The sequence below is a fragment of the Lithobates pipiens genome, unplaced genomic scaffold (genome assembly GCF_037356315.1).
Source record: "Lithobates pipiens isolate NorthernLeopardFrog02 unplaced genomic scaffold, aLitPip1_a1.2 Scaffold_11, whole genome shotgun sequence".
Classification (NCBI taxonomy): domain Eukaryota; kingdom Metazoa; phylum Chordata; class Amphibia; order Anura; family Ranidae; genus Lithobates; species Lithobates pipiens.
Window position 1 is genome coordinate 21,260,402 of NW_027507696.1, and position 23,147 is coordinate 21,283,548.

The 23,147-nt window shown below is 41.0% G+C and overlaps 1 protein-coding gene across 3 annotated transcripts in view; it reads right to left on the reverse strand.

The window, feature by feature from the left end:
* Positions 1-363: 363 nt before the first annotated feature.
* RABGGTA (Rab geranylgeranyltransferase subunit alpha) overlaps positions 364-23,147 on the reverse strand; it is a 90,439-nt gene continuing 67,655 nt past the window's right edge. For all 3 annotated transcript variants that reach the window (XM_077469738.1, XM_077469756.1, XM_077469746.1), the window contains exons 13-17: positions 22,652-22,740; positions 20,600-20,716; positions 20,403-20,516; positions 15,036-15,123; positions 364-564 (exon numbers count right to left, since the gene is read on the reverse strand). In XM_077469738.1, the coding sequence (XP_077325864.1) occupies positions 416-564; positions 15,036-15,123; positions 20,403-20,516; positions 20,600-20,716; positions 22,652-22,740 (557 nt within the window). In that variant the 3' untranslated portion in view covers positions 364-415. The remainder of the gene's footprint in view (positions 565-15,035; positions 15,124-20,402; positions 20,517-20,599; positions 20,717-22,651; positions 22,741-23,147) is intronic.

Here is a 23,147-nt window from a genome sequence, read left to right on the forward strand (position 1 = left end):
TTTTTCCGTTATGCCCCTTCGGCTGATTTCTGTTGAACCGGCTGCCGTACACAAGGGCAAAATGTTTGCCGGTTTCTATCGAACCAGCCGTTACAGCCCGATATTCACCCGTGTGTGTATGGGGCTTATACCTGCCACCCAGACAAATGAGGTATCCCCTTCCCCCTCCACCAAGCAGGACTGTTTTGTATGGCAGAGCTGTGTAAATCTCATGATTGAATGGGCAGAAATATATATATTATTTAGGCAGGTAAAACAGCTCTCTTATATGTATTTCATCTGTGATTAAGATTAGGATTTTCCCTAAACCTTCCACTCTAGTCTTCCATGGTAAACCACCACTACACAATAAAGACCACAAAAAACAGTGCATACTGTTTATTGATGTAGGACACGAATTGCCATAATAAATAAGTCAAATTTCGATAGTATCCACCTGTGGAAGAAAAGCCTTCAACTGATCTCGTACATCTGCAATTTCACACAGGGGGTTTCCTTGTAAACGTAGCACTGAGAGGCGACGGCAGCTGACCAGTGGTTGGAGGTCTGAAACTTTCGATATTTCTAAGATAACTGGTTAAGGCAAAACAGATTTCTGAATTGTAGACTCAGTCCTCAACCATAGCTTATATTTGAAGAAAAGTCCAGTAACCATAAATGCAGGACAAGAAACACACCAGATCAATAGACAGTGTAAAAATTAAGGGGCATACATTTTTCTGAGCCTTACAAAAGATGTCATGTACCCAACACCTAACAGAGAATCTTCTACTGAAGCTGAAACAAGACACTAGGAAAAATTGGGATTTATTGTTATTCAATTAGCTTATATTTCTTGTGAGAACTTAAACAGTGACTTACTCCACCTCCACTATTAAGCCATTTAGCATTCCAGAGCTAATACATTTAAAATGACTGGACTATGGAACTGGAAGTGATACATTTAATAATTTCCTACTGTTACAATTCAGGTAAGGTAGCAGTGTGGCATGCATTTGCACAACGGCATAGAAAATTAATTGTTATTTTTTTCCTTTGATATCATACACACTGGGGTTGATTTACTAAAATTGGAGAGAGCTAAATCTGGTGCAGCTTCTGCATAGAAATCAATCATCTTCCAGTTTTATTTTTTTTCAAAGCTTAATTGAACAAGCTGAAGTTAGAAGCTGATTGGTTTCTATGCACAGCTGCACCAGATTTTTCACTCTCCCATTTTAGGCTCCATCCATGCCTAGGTGATTTCAATCACAGGTGGCATCACTGAAATTCTGCCCGCGATTTTGCATTCACGGTAAAACGTGGGATGCAACTAATCGTGGAAAAAGAGGTTCCAGAACTTATTTTGGGTTACGCACGACCTGCAATTTTGTTCGCATGATTTTGCCACAATTTATCGCATGACAATCGTGGCAAAATCGCTCTGCGTTTGGGGCACCATTAAGAAATAATGGCATCCTAAATGTGAAATCACCTGGCAGACTTGCGGCGATTCCGCCCGCAATTTAATTTGCCTAAGTGTGAACGGAGCCCAATGCCGTGTACACATGACCGGTTTTCCCATCAGAATAAACTCCAAAGGTTTTTCCGACGGAGTTCCGCTGAAACTGTCTTGCGTACACACGATCACACCAAAGTCCAATCGTCAAGAACGCGGTGACGTACAACACGTACGACGGGACTAGAAAAAGGAAGTTCAATAGCCTCCGTCTCGTACTTGCTTAAGAGCTTAAGAGAGACGAGTGGTTTTCCCGATAGGAATTGGTTCAGTCGGAAATATTTAAAACATGTTCTATTTCTAGGTCCGTCAGAATTTTTGTAATAAAAACTCAGATGAGGCATACACACACACACACAATCGGAATATACCATGAAAAGCTTCCGTCTGACTTTTTCTGTCAGACATTCCGTTCGTGTGTACGCGGCATAAAGCCCCATACATACTATCAAATTTTCTGCTGATTTTTGTCTTGAGATTTACCAAAACCACGTAGTGCAAGGGCCTGCCTGATTGCATACATAAATCTGAAGGAAAAAAATCAGCAGAAAATCTGATAGTGTGTATGGGGCTTTAGGAAATTAACCACTTTGTGTATATAGAAAAAGCAGGGATAATAAGCCACTAAGAGGACAAAAAAGTAATAAATTATACTATGCAGCTAGCATTTTCAGAAACAAAGTTCAGCAACTGCAGCTCATATATTACTTTAAGTATAGATTTGCTTTAATTTGAGAAGTCAGAGAATGCCAGGAAAGTCCATGTGTTTGTATTGTTTGCAGCACATTTTTGGCGTTATTTATTTTATGCACTTACATGCATTTGTGATGTGTTCCAGTATGAAGAATGCAGCATGCTATATTTTACAGTGCTGCAATGGTGTAAATTTGACTAATTGAAATAGGATAATTTTCTTGAAGATGCATTCAGTGTTTAGAAATGCATCCAATTGCCTATGGTTTGATCAGCTGCCGTCAGCCCACAGTACATTTACTGCGGGCAGGCGGCATGGGCAGGTTGGATGACATACATGTATGTCATCCAGCCTGGGGCATGCATCACACCGTTCCAGAGACCACAAATCTCAATCGCTATGCAATTACATGATCACAATGTCAAAGATCTTATGAAAGAATGCCATTCAGAACAGCTGTGCATCCTATACAGTAATGCTGTGATTGGCCCACACCTATTACATGGTAACGGGGCCAATCCTAGCACCCAGTACCATGTCATTAGCTATAGCTCATAACTAGTAATCACAGTTGTTATGAATGAAACCCATTCAGGACAGTTTAAATAAAACATTGCTGTTACCGTGATCATCACTGTACCGCAATCACAATATTAACAAAAAGTGCCTGAACAAGGACCTTCACGGAAGGATCACCAGATATTATTTTAATGAAAGCTGCAGATTTATAAATATTGTAGAAAAAGTTTTGAATTAAATTAACATGTTAAGGCTGGGTTCACACCTATGCAAAATGTTCCCCGCATTACAATTAGCATAGCAGGAGAATGTGACCAGCTCCCTACGGAGCTGAGCCGGTTGACATATTTCTGGGGCGGCAGCGGAGCACACGGCACAGAAGCGCTGTGCATCTTTAGCTCCATTTCAGGGCCGAATTCAGGCAAAGATTCGCCCCGAGTCATCCCTGAACCGTAGAACAGAGACGCACAGTGTTCCTGTGCGATCTGCAGCCGGTTCCAGAGTGAACCAAGCCTAAAGCTTATATAATATTTTTTGTGATTAGTTTCACATGTTCTATGAATGCCACAGTGTAACTGAGAATTATTCCTGACTATGTGCTCCCCTTTTTTGATAGTGAATAATGTAAAAGGCATGGCAATATACAATGTAAGAAAAGCTTATAATTAGAATTCCGTGCTAGCTGAACTGAATACAGTTGTTTTGTGCAGCTGCTACCTTTTTACTAGGTACTATTCACCATGTGTACAGAATATAAAGCACATCACGTGTTCACAACCACACAAACAAATGTCCCTATTCATGATTTCACGAGTTGGTGCAGTTTTCTCTATAAAGCCATTGCAATTCTTCATGTCAGATTCAGATTTTGTTCTTTGTACGAGGCAAAACTATCTGAAGCCTGACATTTTTAATTTTTTTTTCTAATTCAATGTTTCCATAATTGTGGAGTTTTTTTTCGCTAGCTCATTATATGTGTATTTCCTGGTTTATTGCAATCATTAACCAGTTGCCGACCGCCGCACGCCGATGTACGTCGGTACAATGGCACGGGCAGGCATAAGGACATACATGTACGTCCCTTGCCTCCCGCGGGTCGGGGGCCCGATCGGGCCCCCGCCCGGTGCCTGCGGCGGTCGGTATTCGTACGGGAGCGATCCCGGACGAGGGGACGGCCATTCATTCATGGCCACCCCCTCGCGATCGCTCCCGACGAATAGAAATCCCCGGTGACATCACTTCCTCTCCTGTAATGTAAACACAGGAGAGGAAGTGATGTATTCTCTCCTCCGTGTCGGTATTTTTCGTTCCGACACGGAGGAGAGCGGATCAGTAAGTTGCACCAACACTCACACACACAGTAGAACATGCCAGGCACACTCACACCCCCCCTTTACCCCCCGATCACCCCCCCAATTACCCCTGCCCCCCAGTCACAGTGACACCAATGTCATTTTTTTTTTTTTTTTTTTTTTGCATTGGTGTCATTTGTGACTGTAATAACTGTTAGGGCAGTTAGAGTTAGCCCCCTTTAGTTCTAATGTACCCCCCTAACCCCCCCAATAAAGGTTTAACCCCGTGATCACCCCCCGTCGCCAGTGTCACTAAGGCTGGGTTCACATTGCAGCGGTTTATGAGAACGAATGTGATTCGCACCGCACTGCAGTGCAAATCACATCCGATCTCTGTGCGATTCGAGTTCAGCCATTCGCCGCACCCGCCGCACCCGCCACACCCGCCGCACCCGCCGCAAATTCGCACGGGACCCTTTTTTTGGCCCGCAGCAGAATCGGATCGCATGGGTGTTCACACCATGCGATCCGAGTTTGCAGATCGCACTGCGATATGCGAACTGATCTGGGGGTGTCAGTAACATTTCACTGACACTCCCAGCAGTTCGCATAGGGCAGTGTGAACTGCCGCCGGGAGGCATGCGATGCGGGAACCCGCCGCGGATTCGCGGCGTTTCCGCATCGCTCCAGTGTGAACCCAGCCTAATAAGCGATCATTTTTCTGATCGCCGTATTAGTGTCACAGGTGACGCTAGTTAGGCAGGTAGGTATTTAGGTTCGCCGCAGCTTTTTATAGCGCCAGGGACCCCCATATACTACCGCATAAAGCCCCCTGATTGCCCCCTAGTTAACCCTTTCACCAGTGATCACCATATAACTGTTACAGGTGACGCTGGTTGGTTAGTTATTTTTTTATAGTTTCAGGGCACCCGCCATTTATTACCTAATAAAGGTTTAACCCCCTGATCACCCGGCGGGTGTCATTTGTGACTAATAACTGTTAGGGCAGTTAGGGTTAGCCCCCTTTAGTTCTAAGGTACCCCCCTAACCCCCCCAATAAAGGTTTAACCCCGTGATCACCCCACATCGCCAGTGTCACTAAGGCTGGGTTCACATTGCAGCGGTTTATGAGAACGGATGTGATTCGCACCGCACTGCAGTGCAAATCACATCCGATCTCTGTGCGATTCGAGTTCAGCCATTCGCCGCACCCGCCACACCCGCCGCAAATTCGCACGGGACCCTTTTTTTGGCCCGCAGCAGAATCGGATCGCATGGGTGTTCACACCATGCGATCCGAGTTTGCAGATCGCACTGCGATATGCGAACTGATCTGGGGGTGTCAGTAACATTTCACTGACACTCCCAGCAGTTCGCATAGGGCAGTGTGAACTGCCGCCGGGAGGCATGCGATGCGGGAACCCGCCGCGCATTCGTGGCGTTCCCGCATCGCTCCAGTGTGAACCCAGCCTAATAAGCGATCGTTTTTCTGATCGCTGTATTAGTGTCACAGGTGACGCTAGTTAGGCAGGTAGGTATTTAGGTTCGCTGCAGCTTTTTATAGCGCCAGGGACCCCCATATACTACCGCATAAAGCCCCCTAATTGCCCCCTAGTTAACCCTTTCACCAGTGATCACCATATAACTGTTACAGGTGACGCTGGTTGGTTAGTTATTTTTTTATAGTTTCAGGGCACCCGCCATTTATTACCTAGTCTCACTAGTGTACCCCTAAATCTAGGGGTGTCTACTTTCCAAAATGGGGTCATTTGGGGGGGGGTTTGTGCCATCTTGGCATTTTATGGCCTTCAAAACTGTAACGCCCTTAGAAAGCCTGAAGGCGGTGCTTGGTTTTCGGGGCCCCGTACGCGGCTAGGCTCCCAAAAAGTCCCACATATGTGGTATCCCCATACTCAGGAGAAGCAGCAGAATTTATTTTGGGGTGTCATTTCACATATGCCCATAGCATGCGTGAGCAATATATCATTTAGTGACAACTTTGTGAAAAAAAAAAAAAAAAAAAAAAAGTTTGTAATTTTCCCGCAACTTGTGGCAAAATATAAAATATTCCATGGACTCAACATGCCTCTCAGCAAATAGCTTGGGGTGTCTACTTTCTAAAATGGGGTCATTTGTGGGGGTTTTGTGCCATCTTGGCATTTTATGGCCTTCAAAACTGTAATAGGTAGTGAGGAGTGAAATCAAAAAATTACGCCCTTAGAAAGCCTGAAGGCGGTGCTTGGTTTTCGGGGCCCCGTACGCGGCTAGGCTCCCAAAAAGTCCCACATATGTGGTATCCCCGTACTCAGGAGAAGCAGCAGAATTTATTTTGGGGTGTCATTTCACATATGCCCATGGCATGCATGAGCAATATATCATTTAGTGACAACTTTGTTAAAAAAAAAAAAAAAAAAAAAAAAGTTTGTAATTTTCCCGCAACTTGTGGCAAAATATAAAATATTCCATGAACTCAACATGCCTCTCAGCAAATAGCTTGGGGTGTCTACTTTCTAAAATGGGGTCATTTGTGGGGGTTTTGTGCCATCTTGGCATTTTATGGCCTTCAAAACTGTAATAGGTAGTGAGAAGTGAACTCAAAAATTTACGCCCTTAGAAAGCCTGAAGGCGGTGCTTGGTTTTCGGGGCCCCGTACGCGGCTAGGCTCCCAAAAAGTCCCACATATGTGGTATCCCCATACTCAGGAGAAGCAGCAGAATTTATTTTGGGGTGTCATTTCACATACGCCCATAGCATGTGTGAGCAATATATCATTTAGTGACAACTTTGTGTAAAAAAAAAAAAAATTTTTTTTTTTTGTCATTATTCAATCGCTTGAGGCAAAAAAATAAAATATTCAATGGGCTCAACATGCCTCTTATCAATTTCCTTAGGGGGTCTACTTTCCAAAATGGGGTCATTTGGGGGGGTTTTGTACTGCCCTGCCATTTTAGCACCTCAAGAAATGAGATAGGCAGTCGTAAACTAAAAGCTGCGTAAATTCCAGAAAACGTACCTTAGTTTGTAGATGTGACAACTTTTGCGCAAACCAATAAATATACAATTATTGACTTTTTTTTTACCAAAGACATGTGGCTGAATACATTTTGGCCTAAATGTATGACTAAAATTTAGTTTATTGGATTTTTCTAATAACAAAAAGTAGAAAATATCATTTTTTTTCAAAATTTGCGGTCTTTTTACGTTTATATCGCAAAAAATAAAAATCGCAGAGGCAATCAAATACCATCAAAAGAAAGCTCTATTTGTGGGAAGAAAAGGACGCAAATTTTGTTTGGGTACAACATTGCATGACCGCGCAATTACCAGTTAAAGCAGCGCAGTGCCAAAGTGTAAAAAGACCTCTGGTCATTTACCAGCAAAATGGTCCGGTCTGAAAGTGGTTAAACTATTAGTGTTTTCTATATGATCAAATGATACCATAAAAGACAGGAACAAAACAAAAAAAGAAAATGTTCAATATGCAGCACATAAAGTGCCTTGCGAAAGTATTCGGCCCCCTTGAACTTTTCAACCTTTTGCCACATTTCAGGCTTCAAACATAAAGATATAAAATTTTTATTTTTTGTGAAGAATCACCAACAAGTGGGACACAATTGTGAAGTGGAATGAAATCTATAGGATTTTTGAAACTTTTTTTAACTAATAAAAAAAATGAAAAGTGGGGCGTGCAAAATTATTCGGCCCCCTTGCGTTAATACTTTGTAGAGCCACCTTTTGCTGCGATTACAGCTGCAAGTCGCTTGGGGTATGTCTCTATCAGTTTTGCACATCGAGAGACTGAAATTCTTGCCCATTCTTCCTTGCAAAACAGCTCGAGCTCAGTGAGGTTGGATGGAGAGCGTTTGTGAACAGCAGTTTTCAGCTCTTTCCACAGATTCTCGATTGGATTCAGGTCTGGACTTTGACTTGGCCATTCTAACACCTGGATACGTTTATTTGTGAACCATTCCTTTGTAGATTTTGCTGTATGTTTGGGATCATTGTCTTGTTGGAAGATAAATCTCCGTCCCAGTTTCAGGTCTTTTGCAGACTCCAACAGGTTTTCATCCAGAATGGTCCTGTATTTGGCTGCATCCATCTTCCCCCTCAATTTTAACCATCTTCCCTGTCCCTGCTGAAGAAAAGCAGGCCCAAACCATGATGCTGCTGCCACCACCATGTTTGACAGTGGGGATGGTGTGTTAAGGGTGATGAGCAGTGTTGCTTTTACGCCAAACATATGGTTTTGCATTGTGGGCAAAAAGTTCGATTTTGGTTTCATCTGACCAGAGCACCTTCTTCCACATGTTTGGTGTGTCTCCCAGGTGGCTTGTGGCAAACTTTAGACAAGACTTTTTATGGATATCTTTGAGAAATGGCTTTCTTCTTGCCACTCTTCCATAAAGGCCAGATTTGTGCAGTGTACGACTGATTGTTGTCCTATGGACAGATTCTCCCACCTCAGCTGTAGTTCTCTGCAGTTCATCCAGAGTGATCATGGGCCTCTTGGCTGCATCTCTGATCAGTCTTCTCCTTGTCTGAACTGAAACTTTAGAGGGACGGCCAGGTCTTGGTAGATTTGCAGTGGTCTGATACTCCTTCCATTTCAAAATGATCGCTTGCACAGTGCTCCTTGGGATGTTTAAAGCTTGGGAAATCTTTTTGTATCCAAATCCGGCTTTAAACTTCTCCACAACAGCATTACGGACCTGCCTGGTGTGTTCCTTGGTCTTCATGATGCTCTCTGCACTTTCAACAGAACTCTGAGACTATCACAGAGCAGGTGCATTTATACAGAGACTTGATTACACACAGGTGGATTCTATTTATCACCATCAGTCATTTAGGACAACATTGTATCATTCAGAGATCCTCGCTGAACTTCTGGAGTGAGTTTGCTGCACTGAAAGTAAAGGGGCCGAATAATTTTGCACGCACCACTTTTCAGTTTTTAATTTGCTAAAAAAATTTAAAATATCCAATAGATTTCGTTCCACTTCACAATTGTGTCCCACTTGTTGGTGATTCTTCACAAAAAATTAAAATTTTATATCTTTATGTTTGAAGCCTGAAATGTGGCAAAAGGTTGAAAAGTTCAAGGGGGCCGAATACTTTCGCAAGGCACTGTAGTATATACTTTCGAAAAAAGAGTGAAACAATTGTTTCTTTTTCAATGTACCGTCATGAATATGGGCAGCAATTGACTAACTGTCGGCACCCAGTTCCATTTTTCACTAACACGACTGAACTGAAATGTGTATAGACAAGAATATGTTCAAAAAATTCACGGGGAAGTAGCAAAAGTTGATGGTGGAGCCAGAGGACAGAACCTGGGGAAATGTAATAGGAGCTGATGGGGCGGGCACTGATTGTGGTGGTAAAGGGGTATGGAAGATGATGGGAGGAGGGATAGGAGATGCTGGTGCAGGACAGCTAGCCTTGTGTTAATGTTGTGTTAATGTGAATTAATAACAAAGTGGTGAGGGATCAGCTGAGAAGAATGAGATATAGAAACAAAGGAGAAAAAGAGTCTTTGGACAGCAGATCACAGACAACAAGGGGTGAAAGGAGTCAGCAGGAGCAGATTGTGGTCAGGAGGTGAGCAAAGAGTAGACAGTTGAAGATCTTGGATGTGGAAAGCAGACAAGAGAATATTTTGAAGAAGGAGCAGAGAAGGTATAAAAACCTCTCTCCTTACTTCCTGTAAACAGGTAAAGTTTATACCCTTTTCGTAAGAGCAGGGTTTATCAGTAGCAGGCAACATTCATTTTTTGAAGTCTGTCTCCACTTTGACACAGATGAGATATACAATGGCCTCAATGTAAATGCAACATCCTAAAATTAATTTATGTGTCTGTAACTTCATCAGCTTCATGTTCTGAAAGTCTGTTTTGGAGAAATGGGTGTTTTTTTTTATACAAGGTAAACATGAAGAACAGAGCAAGGTAGTGCAAAAGATAAAAGGAAAATGGAGAACAGGTTAGTGCAGCACTGTGGAGAGGGAAGTATTGGATTCCCCCTGATGGTGTAAAGTCGGAATGTAAGGACCCTCCACTATCAATGACAGGAAATAGAAAGTGCTCTGCACTTTTAAATTATACAGAATAAACATAAATATATTGATAACTGTTTACACTCATAGGTGCAGTGTATTGTGGGTAGTTTAAACTACAATAGGTATTAAATGTACTTTGTGATTAAATATTTGTATTTAAATAGGAGCCTAAGGCCTTGTTCACATGAGCATACTTAAGCCTACACCCTTGTAAGGGTTGTGTTTTTCCTGCACGGGATGCAGGGGTGTTATGTTCCGTGAACCTGTTTGCAGGTAGTCCCATTCAAGTCAAATAGGATGTAGAAGCTGCATGGACACAGCTGTTGCCTCCAATTTGACATCCATGTAGGTGTAGGTACATATCCCTAAAACACTGTCTGCATTCAGGGACCCCCACCCACAAGGATGTCAAATTGGAAGCAGTGACTGTCTGTGCAGCCGCTGCATCCCAACTGACATTAATTGGACTGCCTGCATAGATGCAGGGAATGTCTGTGCATCCCGTGTGAGCAAACACATCCCTTTGCACCAGCATGAATGTGATGTGAGGCCTTCAGCCACCCCGAGCCACCGTTCACACCTGAGTGTTTTTGCATGTTCTTGTGTCTAAAGCCAGCTATACATAGATTGAATGTTGGCTGGTTCAGCAGGACCCGTCCAAATTTCTAACCATGTATGGACAGGTTGATTGTACCCAAGTCGATCCATCAATTGACTTTAAAGTGTTTGTAAACCCTTACAGACCACTTTGACCTACAGGTAAGCCTAGATTAAGGCTTACCTGTAGATCCAAGAAATATCTCCTAAAGCTACATGGTTTAGGAGATATTTGCAAAAAGACAGGCACCGCTGTCTACGGGGCATGCGCCGTAGACAGCGGTGAGCAGGCGCACTGAGCATGCCGCTAACAGCGATATGCCGTTAGTGGCGGTTCCAGCCAATCACAGCGCGGGAGCCACAATACCTGGAAAGAAGATGGATGCTCTGTGGAAGAGGGGACAGCAGTGACATTGCAGGCTCCTGTGTCAGGTAAGTGACACATAATGGGCTACTATGCGATGCATAGTAGCCCATTATGCTTTACCTTTGCAGGGAAACAAAGGAAGTAAACCCATCAGGGTTTACTTCCTCTTTAACCAGTCTGTCGGATTTTTGCCATGTGATTACTACCGGAAGCTATAGCCGTTAGCAGCAATCACTGTGTCCTACCAGCCGGGAAGGCTCGTGCACTGCCTAATTATTTCCCTCTGGGTGCCCATTGCGGAACCACACAGGAAAAAAAAAAAATCTACTGCCATGAATAAATAATACAATTATTGCAGCTTACTAACCCTTGAATTTGCTGGCTACAATAAGTTTCTTCTTTAGATTTTTTACTTTTATTTTCACTTGGTAATCCTCCAAATAATACACTTCCTGTCTTTGTGTGGGTATGCTTACTATTCCACTGCATCTACAGAGGGAGCCACAGTTGTCACTGAGGTGCTCTCCTGATTCAAACAGTTCTTCCTTTATTCATCTCTAATACATATCAGGAAGGCATTGTTAGTTCATAGAAGACAGCGTAAAAGTAGATGTGCGAGTAACCAAAGCCACATTTTTGTGGCTTTGGTTCAACACACAGGGAGTGATATATACACACTGAATTTCTGGCAAGATGAACAGGTAATTTCTGTACTTGCTGAAAATGTTCTTACCCTGCAAGATGAAAATTGATCATGTATCTATTACATCGAAGGGCTGGTAAGCTTCACTCTATTACATTTTGTCCTTTGGTTGAACTATCCTTTAATCCTAGTGATAGACTGTATCATATATGTCATTTTTGATTTTGTACATAGTTACACTTCAATATTTGTAAAAGACTTATAGCTTTGGGTCCTTATCACCTGTGCTTGCAGATAATCGTTAGAGCTTTGCACTTCTACGCATCCATCCAAGACCGAATGGCACGAGCCCAAACTTATAATAGAAACATTTTGTGGAAAGCTGCTTGGGACCTATTGACAATGAGACCTGGGAAAAGGATCTAACCAGCCACTGGTCAGTCTCCCTGAAACTTACTGATAAGCTCCCCCATATATTTATTGCACACAATTGATGCCAAGTCATTTAGCAAGATATAAACAAACAGTCTTCGAACCCATTACACCCTAAGCTTTTCCACCTGCTAACATATAAAGGCTTATTGAAGACAAATAATAACCTCTGTGCATGATATCATGGGTTCCCAGGTACAACCAGACCCTCGGCTATGCCTCCTGGGTCCCCCTGAGTTTTAAGGGCCATACGCACGGGCCGAATAATGGGCAATATCAGCCTGTTTAATAGAAACCATCTGACGTTTGGCCCATGTGTATGGCAGCTGGTCTGAAAGTCAAAAGGGGCATGACCGAAAAAGGTCTGCTGATTGGCATCTGATCAGCGCTCTCAGCCAATGGCTGAGAGCGCTGTGTTCTGGCGGGGGGGCCGTCTCCTGACAGATCAAAATAGCTAAGCGGGGAGATTGCTGTATTAACATAGCGCATGGTTAGTACAGTAACCCCTCCCAAACGCTTCAGTTTTTTTTTTGCGTTCAGCCAGCTGAGTTAAAAGAAAAAAAATAGTGTGTACTAGGCTTTAGAATTAAACTTTCATCTGCACATATTTTTGCATAGTAAAACCTAAAAAATACAGCGCTGTTCCTGTGTAAACTTAATGTGAAGTAATAAAACAATAATTACAAAAAATTATGAATTATAAACGCAGCAGCAGCTTTAACCGTGAGATACCCACAATTCAAATAATTATTCCCAAATAAGCTGCGCTATACTGATCCAATAAGTGCTATGTGAAGCAAATAAGTGAATAAATAAAGCATGAAATCAAAAATATTAACAAAGTGCAGATAGGAAAATGCATATACTAATGTTCAAATGTTAGTCCATCATCCCATCAACAAAAAATGTTTTGCTTGTAATCTCCAACGTGTTTTAAACACACCACACCGATATAGGAAAAGTGTCATCAGAGTTTGCAGGAAAAGAGAGGACTTCCACTACCAACACTACTGCCGCTTACCAGCTACACTGATCCCATCTCAGAGACCAGATATCGCCAAATCAAAAACGCTTCCTCTGAGTCAGGACTGCATGGAGGGTGTATCCTCTTTAAGCGCTTGGTTCTAGTGGTTAGAAGAATCCTACGGCCACACCGCTTATTCCAATGGTTAGAAAAATCCTACGGCCACACCGCTCATTGCCCAGCACATATAATAACGAAAGGAATCGCCATAGTGTGATATAGTCACGAAATTTAATATAATAAAAAAGATTGCACTTACATCAAGTAGAAAAAACTTTGCTTTGTAAAACAAACAAATTCGCCGGCCGGCTTAGTAATGTAATTAGTGCCCCTGGAAGACGTTACCTATAACGAAACGGCGTAGGGAGGAGCGACGTACTGACGTGACTGCGATCTACGCTGGACCCGGAAGCGACGGGCAGCGTTACTAAGCCGGCCGGCGAATTTGTTTGTTTTACAAAGCAACGTTTTTTCTACTTGATGTAAGTGCAATCTTTTTTATTATATTAAATTTCGTGACTATATCACACTATGGCGATTCCTTTCGTTATTATATGTGCTGGGCAATGAGCGGTGTGGCCGTAGGATTTTTCTAACCATTGGAATAAGCGGTGTGGCCGTAGGATTCTTCTAACCACTGGAACCAAGCGCTTAAAGAGGATACACCCTCCATGCAGTCCTGACTCGGAGGAAGCGTTTTTGATTTGGCGATATCTGGTCACTGAGATGGGATCAGTGTAGCTGGTAAGCGGCAGTAGTGTTGGTGGTGGAAGTCCTCTCTTTTCCTGCAAACTCTGATGACACTTTTCCTATATCGGTGTGGTGTGTTTAAAACACGTTGGAGATTACAAGCAAAACATTTTTTGTTGATGGGATGATGGACTAACATTTGAACATTAGTATATGCATTTTCCTGTCTGCACTTTGTTAATATTTTTGATTTCATGCTTTATTTATTCACTTATTTGCTTCACATAGCACTTATTGGATCAGTATAGCGCAGCTTATTTGGGAATACATATTTTTGCATAACATATTGTTTACTGCCCTGAGGCTGATAGCTAAGGTGTGGATCCAAGGTTGGTTGACTATCTTACAACAAGGCAAAGCAGAGATTAGTAACATGCTTCCGCAGAACAAACTATTCTATGGCCACAGAGGATGCCAGAAAAATTTCAGAAAATTTGGAGTAAGTGGCAGGCAGAATCTTCAACTTGCTGATCATGTAACTCCTATTTTGTTTTTAGTTCATAGCTAAAATTACAAATACAGTCAATATCCTGCATATCTCGCACAGTAACACAGCACAACCATCAATGTAAATAGCATTACATGTACGTATCTAAAGTACACACAGGATGTGTACACTTCTGTTTGCCATGTTTTCAACTGTCATTAAAAAAGCAAAACACACATAATATAGTAAAGTCACATCCAAAAGTGATGGAACAATTTTAGGTCACATATAAGGTACAACGTTTAAAATATGAAAAAAATATTAATTGGATTAGGATAGGATAGGAATAAGATAAGATAAACTAAGATTGGGATAGGATAATAGTTTTTCCCAATTAAAGGCAACCCATCACGCTAGACATATTGGAGCAGCCATTACTACTCTGTTTTTAAAAGTATAAGCTTCTTGTTTCGCTACTACCAAGTCCTGGAGCAGAAACTGGCATATAGTCACCGATACATCTGATATGCTGATGTTTGTTCAGAGTCCATGACTCGGTAGTGATGTTATAATAGTGATAGCCCCTTGCAAAACAAGTCTGTAATGGCAGCTTCCATGTTTCTACCCTTATACATTTCTTTTATTACAACATTTTTACTAAAATTCTGTTAAACAGTACATCTCTCTCCCAGAGCTTACCAATATCAAAGAACATGTTATACCAATATAAAGGATACTATTGCATTGTAGGGACAATTCCTCTAGACGTGGTAAGTTCCACTCTCCTTCCAGATGTGAAACCTCATTATCATCAACTTCGAGCACCTGCAAAACAAAATATTAGAATAGAATAAAACCAACTGCAGGATACCAGCTTCAAGCATGGAGAACCTACACAGATCTAAATCTTACTTTTTACTTTTTATTTCTTCATCCATCATGTTGAAGAATCTTTTTAATGTAAATTTCTTGGTATTTGCAAAGACCCTTCTACTGTTTTCATGGGTTGTCCTGGGCAAGGATACCTCTGACTGAAAGTTACTGTGTAGCAGGGACGTGCAGTCAGTGGAGGCACCTGCCATAACCATGAATAAATACCAAAAATAAAGGATCGAATGTTGAAGATCGTAGCTCAGCGACCTGGGGTCACAGATTTGGGAGGTAGGTAGCTGAAGTCCTACACCACCACCGGTCAAAATTTGGGGGTCCTGCCACCTATGGTTCCGGAGATACGGGGCTTCTTATGCAGCCTGTCAGACGCTACATACCCCCAAACATTATATTATTAATTTTTTGTATACCATGAAAGATGATGTTACATCAAGTAAATAGATACCTAACATGTCACGCTTTTAAATTGCACACACTCGTGGAATCGCTGCAAACTTCGGTACTTAAAAATTTCCACAGGCGACGCTTTCACATTTTTTGCAGGTTATATGTTTAGCGTTACAGAGGAGATCTAGTGCTAGAATTAATGCCCTCGCTCTAACGTTCACGGCGTATGTAACCTGTTTGTATCTGGCTCTGATACTAGCCAGTGCCTCACCAGCCACTGACGTCACCATCCCTGCTGTGTAGTATGCACACATTAGGTCGGAATAAAAAACTACCAGTAACATATTGTACATAATGTCAAGTTTAATAATTCTGCTATGTTTTTTTTTCTTCATGGAAGTTGTAGCTTTTCCTGAATGTTGCAAAGCTGAGAAAACCACAAGAAAGAGGAAATTTCTCAATCAAGGAAAACACTGATAAAATACATTTCACTGTAATAATAAAATAAACTGTGTATAATAGCCAATTTGTTGCCCAAAGCTCACACAATATTTTTTGAGCTAGACTTCATTTCCTGCTCTAGATTGAGAAGTCCGGAACACTATTTGCTAACCAAAGAAGTATTGTAAAAGGGAAAGTTCTGCATATCCTCCTCCTCCTCTACCCCTTATTTATCGGTGGCTTTTTTTTTCTGAGAGCGGGTATCTTTTCTCTAGTGCAAACAAATGATATCAAGGTATGTGGGTGATATCAACCATTTTGAGCTTTTGATCACTTGCTATATCCTGCCCATTTCTAACTAATATGGGTAGGTTGTTCTTGTTCATTCAGGGCACGCTGATGTGGGCTACACAATTTTCCTAGCTATCCATCTTCTCTTCCCCCAGGACATACAAGGAATTTACATTTTGAAAGAAATTTATTCTTTCATACAGAACCCATAAAAAGGTGTGTTGCAGTAGAGGTTGTTGTTTGAGAATATGAGATTTTTATGGTTTGTAGGTTTTTTGGTGAATATATGTTTTTTTTATCTTAAAGCTCAATATTATCATCTACCTTTCAGACACATATTCTTGCTGCTCTCTACTTCATTACTAGGGCCATTTTGTGGTTTTTGGGCCCCTGGGGAGCTCTGCAGACTTTCAACTCCTCTCCTGGGCCATTCAAAGGGTTTGCTCAGGATATATAATGCTCATTGATAATATATATCAAATTTGGGTAACTCTGATATTTTTTAGCTACATACCCCTTGGGGTGGTGTTTGTGTTTCATGATGTCCCGCCATGAAACCCCTCCCCCTCCCCCTTTTTTTCCTTGCCTCTCTGGCTAATATGATTTACAGTATCTCACAAAAGTGAGTACACCTCTCACATTTTTGCAAATATTTAATTATATTAATATTTAATTATACCTTTTCCTGAGACAACACTGAAGAAATTACACTTTGCTACAATGTAAAGTAGTGAGTGTACAGCTTGTATAACAGTGTAAATTTGCTGTCCCTTCAAAATAACTCAACACACAGCCATTAATGTCTAAACTGCTGGCAACAAAAGTGAGTACACCACTAAGTGAAAATGTCCAAATTGGGCCCAAAGTGTCAATATTTTGTGTGACCACCATTATTTTCCAGCACTGCCTTAACCTTCTTGGGCATTGGGCTCACCAGAGCTTCACAGGTTGCCACTGGAGTCCTCTTCCACTCCTCCATGACGACATCATGGAGCTGGTGGATGTTAGAGACCTTGTGCTCCTCCACCTTCTGTTTGAGGATGCCCCTCAGATGGTCAATAGGGTTTAGGTCCAGAGACATGCTTGGCCAGTCCATCACCTTTACCCTCAGCTTTTTTAGCAAGGCAGCAGTTGTCTTGAAGGTGTGTTTGGGGTCGTTGTCATGTTGGAATACTGCCCTGCAGTCTCCAAAGGGGTGGGGGGGGGGGGGGACATGCTCTGCTTTAGTATGTCACAGTACATGTTGGCATTCATGGTTCCCTCAATGAACTGTAGCTCCCAGTGCCGGCAGCACTCATGGCTGTGTGTTGAGTTATTTTTAGGGGACAGCAAATGTACACTGTTATACAAGCTGCACACTCACTACTTTACATTGTAGCAAAGTGTAATTTCTTCAGTGTTCTCACATGAAAAGATATAATAAAATAGTTACAAAAATGTGAGGGGTGTACTCACTTTTATGAGACACTGTATGTAAATATATATATTTGACATTTGGTTGATTTTTTCCGATTTTTTTTTTGTTTGTTTCAATCTCAGTTACAAGCTTTTTTGTTTATTTTTTCTGTTGCCATCTCCAAGTGTAAATCTTGAAGAAGCTAATGTAGCGAAACACATCCATTTCATACTCTTGTAGCACCTATAAGGCCGCGTACACACGCGCGGACTGTTCGCCCAACTTTGTCCGTCAAACAGTTTCGGCAAACAGTCCGCTCAAACTTAGCATGGACGGACATGGCCACACACGACGGACGAACAGTTTGCTGAAACCGTGCGCGATGACGTGAACGGCACGTACGACGGGACGAAAAATACGACGTCCTATACACTGCATTATAGCTTTCGGCGTGAAAATCCTTTCTGAGCATGCGCGCAACTTTGTTTGACGAACAAGCCTACACACGAGCGGACTGTTCGCTGAAACAAGGTTTCAGCGGACAGTTTTTCGGAAATTCCGAAAAACCTTGTCCGTCAAACTGTCCGCTGAAACTGTCCGCTGAAAGCCCACACACGAGCGGACTGTCCGCCCAAACACTGTTCAGCGGACAAAGTTGGGCGAACAGTCCGCCCGTGTGTACGCGGCCTTACTGTCTGTTTGACTTTATTCTTTTTGCATTGTTGATTTTAACTCAGATGGCACCTTTTAACATGATACAATAAACGCATGATTTTATGATGTGAGATTCTTTTGCACATATCATTTAATGTAGTTTATTTTCTCATTGGTTTGGCAAATTTAAAATCCCTTTTTTTGCGCATGAAAAGCCCCTTATCAAGCTGGATTCCTCCACAGGGAAAAACAATTTACGGTTTGGCATGTTCAATATTTGGGATGGTGCCACAATGAGAACACACTGCTCTTATCATGCATTAGTATATTTTCTGAAAAGTACTTGCTTCCACTTCCGCTATTCTCGTCTAATTTTCCCTACAGTAGCTGCTGGTATTTGTAGTTGCTGTATTTTATTTTTATTTTTTTAACTACCCATAGTTCCACTTTAATGTTGTACCTTGTTGCAGTATAGATAATTTAGAAAAGTGGTAAGAAGTATGAATATTAGTGATTTGTACAAAAAACACACAGTCCAGGCTGACAGAGTCAACACCACATCCCCAATGAAAGCAATTGCAAAAAGGAGAAAACCATGGGACTTTAAAAGTGCCAAACCTCCTCTCAGAATAACTACCAGTGCACAATCATTAGTTAAAATAAATTTATATTAAAAAATTCTTAAAAAAATTTGAAGTTGGGGAATCTACACATCCTTTTGAAAAATAGTAACATCATGTAATCAAACCCAAAGCACCCCTGAAGATAGAGATTCCTCCTTGTGTATGTATACAATGAACTCGAGTTGTTGTTTGAGAAACCTCATATAGATAATGTGTAACATGTCACACAAGGCAGTAATGTTATGAGGTTTTGCAAACAACAACTCAACTTCACTGCATAAATACACAAGGAGGGATCTCTACCTTCGGTGCTTTGGATTTGATTGTGTGGTTGCTATTTTTCTAATGGTTTTAAAGGGGATGTGTAGATACCCAACTTCACATTTTTAAAGAATTTTGTAATACAAATGTATTTTAACCAATGATTGTGCACTAGTGATCATGCTGAGAGGAGGTTCAACACCTTTAAAGTTCCAATGGTTTCTCCTTTTTGCAAAAAATTGTGATTTGTTTACAGTTTGTGCATATAGATGACTTTGTCCTCTGAAGAACACACAAGTCCCCTTTCTAAACTCAGAAACTGCAATTGGGGAACAGGTGACAGAATTAATATGTATACCCTATATATAAACCAGTAGGGTGAGCAGCACATGCTCTGCAATAAAGCAGATCTGCAGTGGTGTTGACATGAATAAAAAGTTGTTTGACACTTCATTTATGTATATGTCTGCATGAGCATATGCAAATGAAAGGTTGAACAACCACTCCTATCATCCACATATCTGGATCTTTAAAGCAGTTCTTCATTCTGTTTGGAAAAAAAAGAAGTCAGCAGCTGCAAACACTGTAGCTGCTGACTTTTTTTTTTTTTTTTAAAGGGCCATTTACCTGTGCAGGATTCAGCACAGCCCTCACAATGGCCTTTGTAGGTCTTTGGGTCCCCTGTGCAGGCATTTATATTGTGGGAAGCCAGCTGTGACCTTTTTGCAGCTTCACATTTGGCTTCCCACTGTACATGTGCATGCCAAGCTGTGCAGTGTGAATGGCCCCCGCAGCCTGATTGGACCTGTGACATGTCCCGGAAAAAAAAGGGCGGGGAGGGGGAGAGGACATAAAGAAGAACTTCCCCATTTAGGGTAAGGTTCCACCTTAATGTATTACCAAATTTCCAAGACATGTAAAATACAGAGCAGACAAACATTGGTGTCATGGCAAAGCCTTAAGTGTAAAAACATCCTTTTTGCAGGTGCAATGCATTAGAGAACCCTTTACATATTTTACGCAGTATTTTACTAATGGGGTTTCCATCTGATTTATAAAAATGTCATGCAACTTTATACCATACATGTGTGAAAGCTACATTAAGAATGATATATATCCACATACACAAGACCCTACCCTCCTTGATGCAATCCACATACCTCAATACTTAGCAGCATAGAAATGTCTCTGGGAAGGGAGCGAAGCTGGTTCTTTGACAGACACATGTGACTGACTAATACCAAATGGTCTACGTGGCATAATCTTGTTAGCTTCTGAGAATAAAATAGCATGTGTTAGAAATTTCTACTGATAATATCTAACATATAGCTTGTTGTAAAGCTTTTCCACAGATTACCTTATCTACAACCATAACCAAATTGGACTCTGCATACTCCATTTTTAATATGGCATTTTCCATCTGGAACTTGCTGCGAAGATCATCATAGTAGCCAGATCGCATTGGGTCCACAGCCTGCAATAGAATAACACTGTTTTTTTTCCTCAGCTAACTGTGTAACCAATAGCTAGTTTAAAATTAGACAAACTGACAGATTGTTACAAAAAGAATATAGGAATTTTAGAAATGCCTGTACTTTTGCTCGAGGATGTCGAATTTTGAATCTAGCTATGAGACATGTGTGATCAAATGGAATGCATTTTAGTAGAGGTTTCTCATGAAAACCTAGGAAACAAAAATTATACTCTTAATATTTAAGGGAAAAGTATAATTACATGAGAGTATGGTTTGAGGTATTATTGCAGTCTTTGCCTTAAAAGTAATTTTGATGGGACTTTCACATTTAAATTTCCTACTGATGCAATTTTTTGTATTAAAGTGTATCTTAAAGTAGTTGTATACCCGCATAGAATTTTTTTTTCTTTTAAAGGCAAAAGGCATAATGAGCTAGTATGCAGCGCATACTAGCTCATTATGAAATACTCACCTTACACTATTGTTATTCCAAATTAATAACTGAGAAGTTCCTTTATTCACGTTTGATAGCCCTATACCATGTTAAAACTTGTATTATTAACTTGTATTGTATCATTCTCAATAAATTATTTTAAAAAGAAAGAAATGCTCCCCTTAGAACGAGGCCTCAGCATCTGATCGTGGTCCACGCCGAGGGAGCTGACATGTTCCCTCTGCATTTATTCTGGGTTTGCAGCTCCGCTGCTGTGAGTGGCCGGAGCCACGATTACGTCACTCCCGCACGCGTGCACAGGAGTGATGTAATTGTGGCTCCGGCCACTTACATTCTTCTTCCCGGCAAGGTCCGGCAGCGTCTGCATGCACAGTGAATTTCTCCTAAACCATACAAGTTTAGGAAATAATCATTTTACCTACAGGTAAGCCTTATTATAGGCTTACCTGTAGATAAAAAAAATAAAAATAAAAATAAAAGGGTATACAACCACTTTAAAGTGAATCTGTCACCACAGCATCACTTTTACCAAAAAGGTAATATGCATCCCTTACAGGTGTCCTGTATGTCGCTACAGGGCATACAAGCCAACAGGAGAAACAAGTATTCAAACCATCCACCTGCTTGAATATATGCAACAACTTGGACGCAGAGGCTTTTCATTAGATGGGTCATAGGAAAATACATCTGTTTTATATATATATATATATATATATATATATATATATTTACAGAAATATACACAAACGTATTTAATTAAAATTATTTATATCCAGCTGATATATATTGTATATACAAATTATATATATACACACACATATATATATATATATATATATATATATATATATATATATATATATATAGACAATATTATTCATTTGTTTTCTACCGTTTGCTGAGAACCCTAATAATGAGGTAGCCTTTGACATCACAGGAAGTGTTAATATGAAAGCACCCCAAGATTTGGAACTCACGGACATTACATTGGTATCTGTACTTTACCACTGTGGTTAATTTCAACATTGGCAGAAGTGACAGATTTACATTAAATTATCACTCTTTGCCGACACTAGTGTCTGGTATCAATACACGACCTGCCATGTCTAAAGATAGGCAACAGTTAAACAAGGTGGGATTCCCACTGATGCTTACAAGGGTTTTGTAAAACGGTACAACAGAAAGGTGTCAGAATCAGAAGGTCAAAGAAGAAAAAAGGAGATATTTGTCAGCACACCATGGATCAACGTAGTAGCATCCAAACAGATTGTTTATTGCATGATCACATCACAAGTACAGTGCAGCGTTTCAGAGAAACGTGGGACCCCTTTATCAGGCGTGTTATGAATGAGACTCAGAAGCTCAGATACTAACTCCCCTAGAAAACCCCCTCTAAAAGTGAAAATTCAGCTTTATGACAATAGAGATAAGCCTTCTTTGGCTTCTTAAATGTGGGCTTCATTTTTACTAATTGTGCATACCTTCAGTGTTTCAAAATAATGGAGAGTCTCTTCTTCATAAAGCAATGGATCGAGAGCTCTCATCAGCAGAATTATAGTTAGAAGGCACCCTGAAAGGAAGACAAAAAGGGGAAGGAAAAATAAGGTACATGAGATAAAAGGGGCAGACATACCGCTTAATTTTCTGAAAAGAAGTTATCTTCTGAAAAGAAATCTGGCAATATGCTCAGATATGTACATTATGAATTTACCCATCATGAGATAAATATCTGGACCCCTTATAAAATGCTACTTATTTGTCTGCCATGCTGATTTTGTAGCTTCACTGCTTTCTAAGAAACAGATCTTAAAACTATAGAGATGAGGAATATCAGACTAAAATCAGATATCCTTATCTGTATACTTGCTCAAAGTCAGTGCCTTGAAACATTGAAGCAAGGCTGCCAACAACACAGTCATGTGCCTAAGGGAAGGCATCGTTATTTTTGCCTCACCGCAAAGCTAATTATAAGGCTAA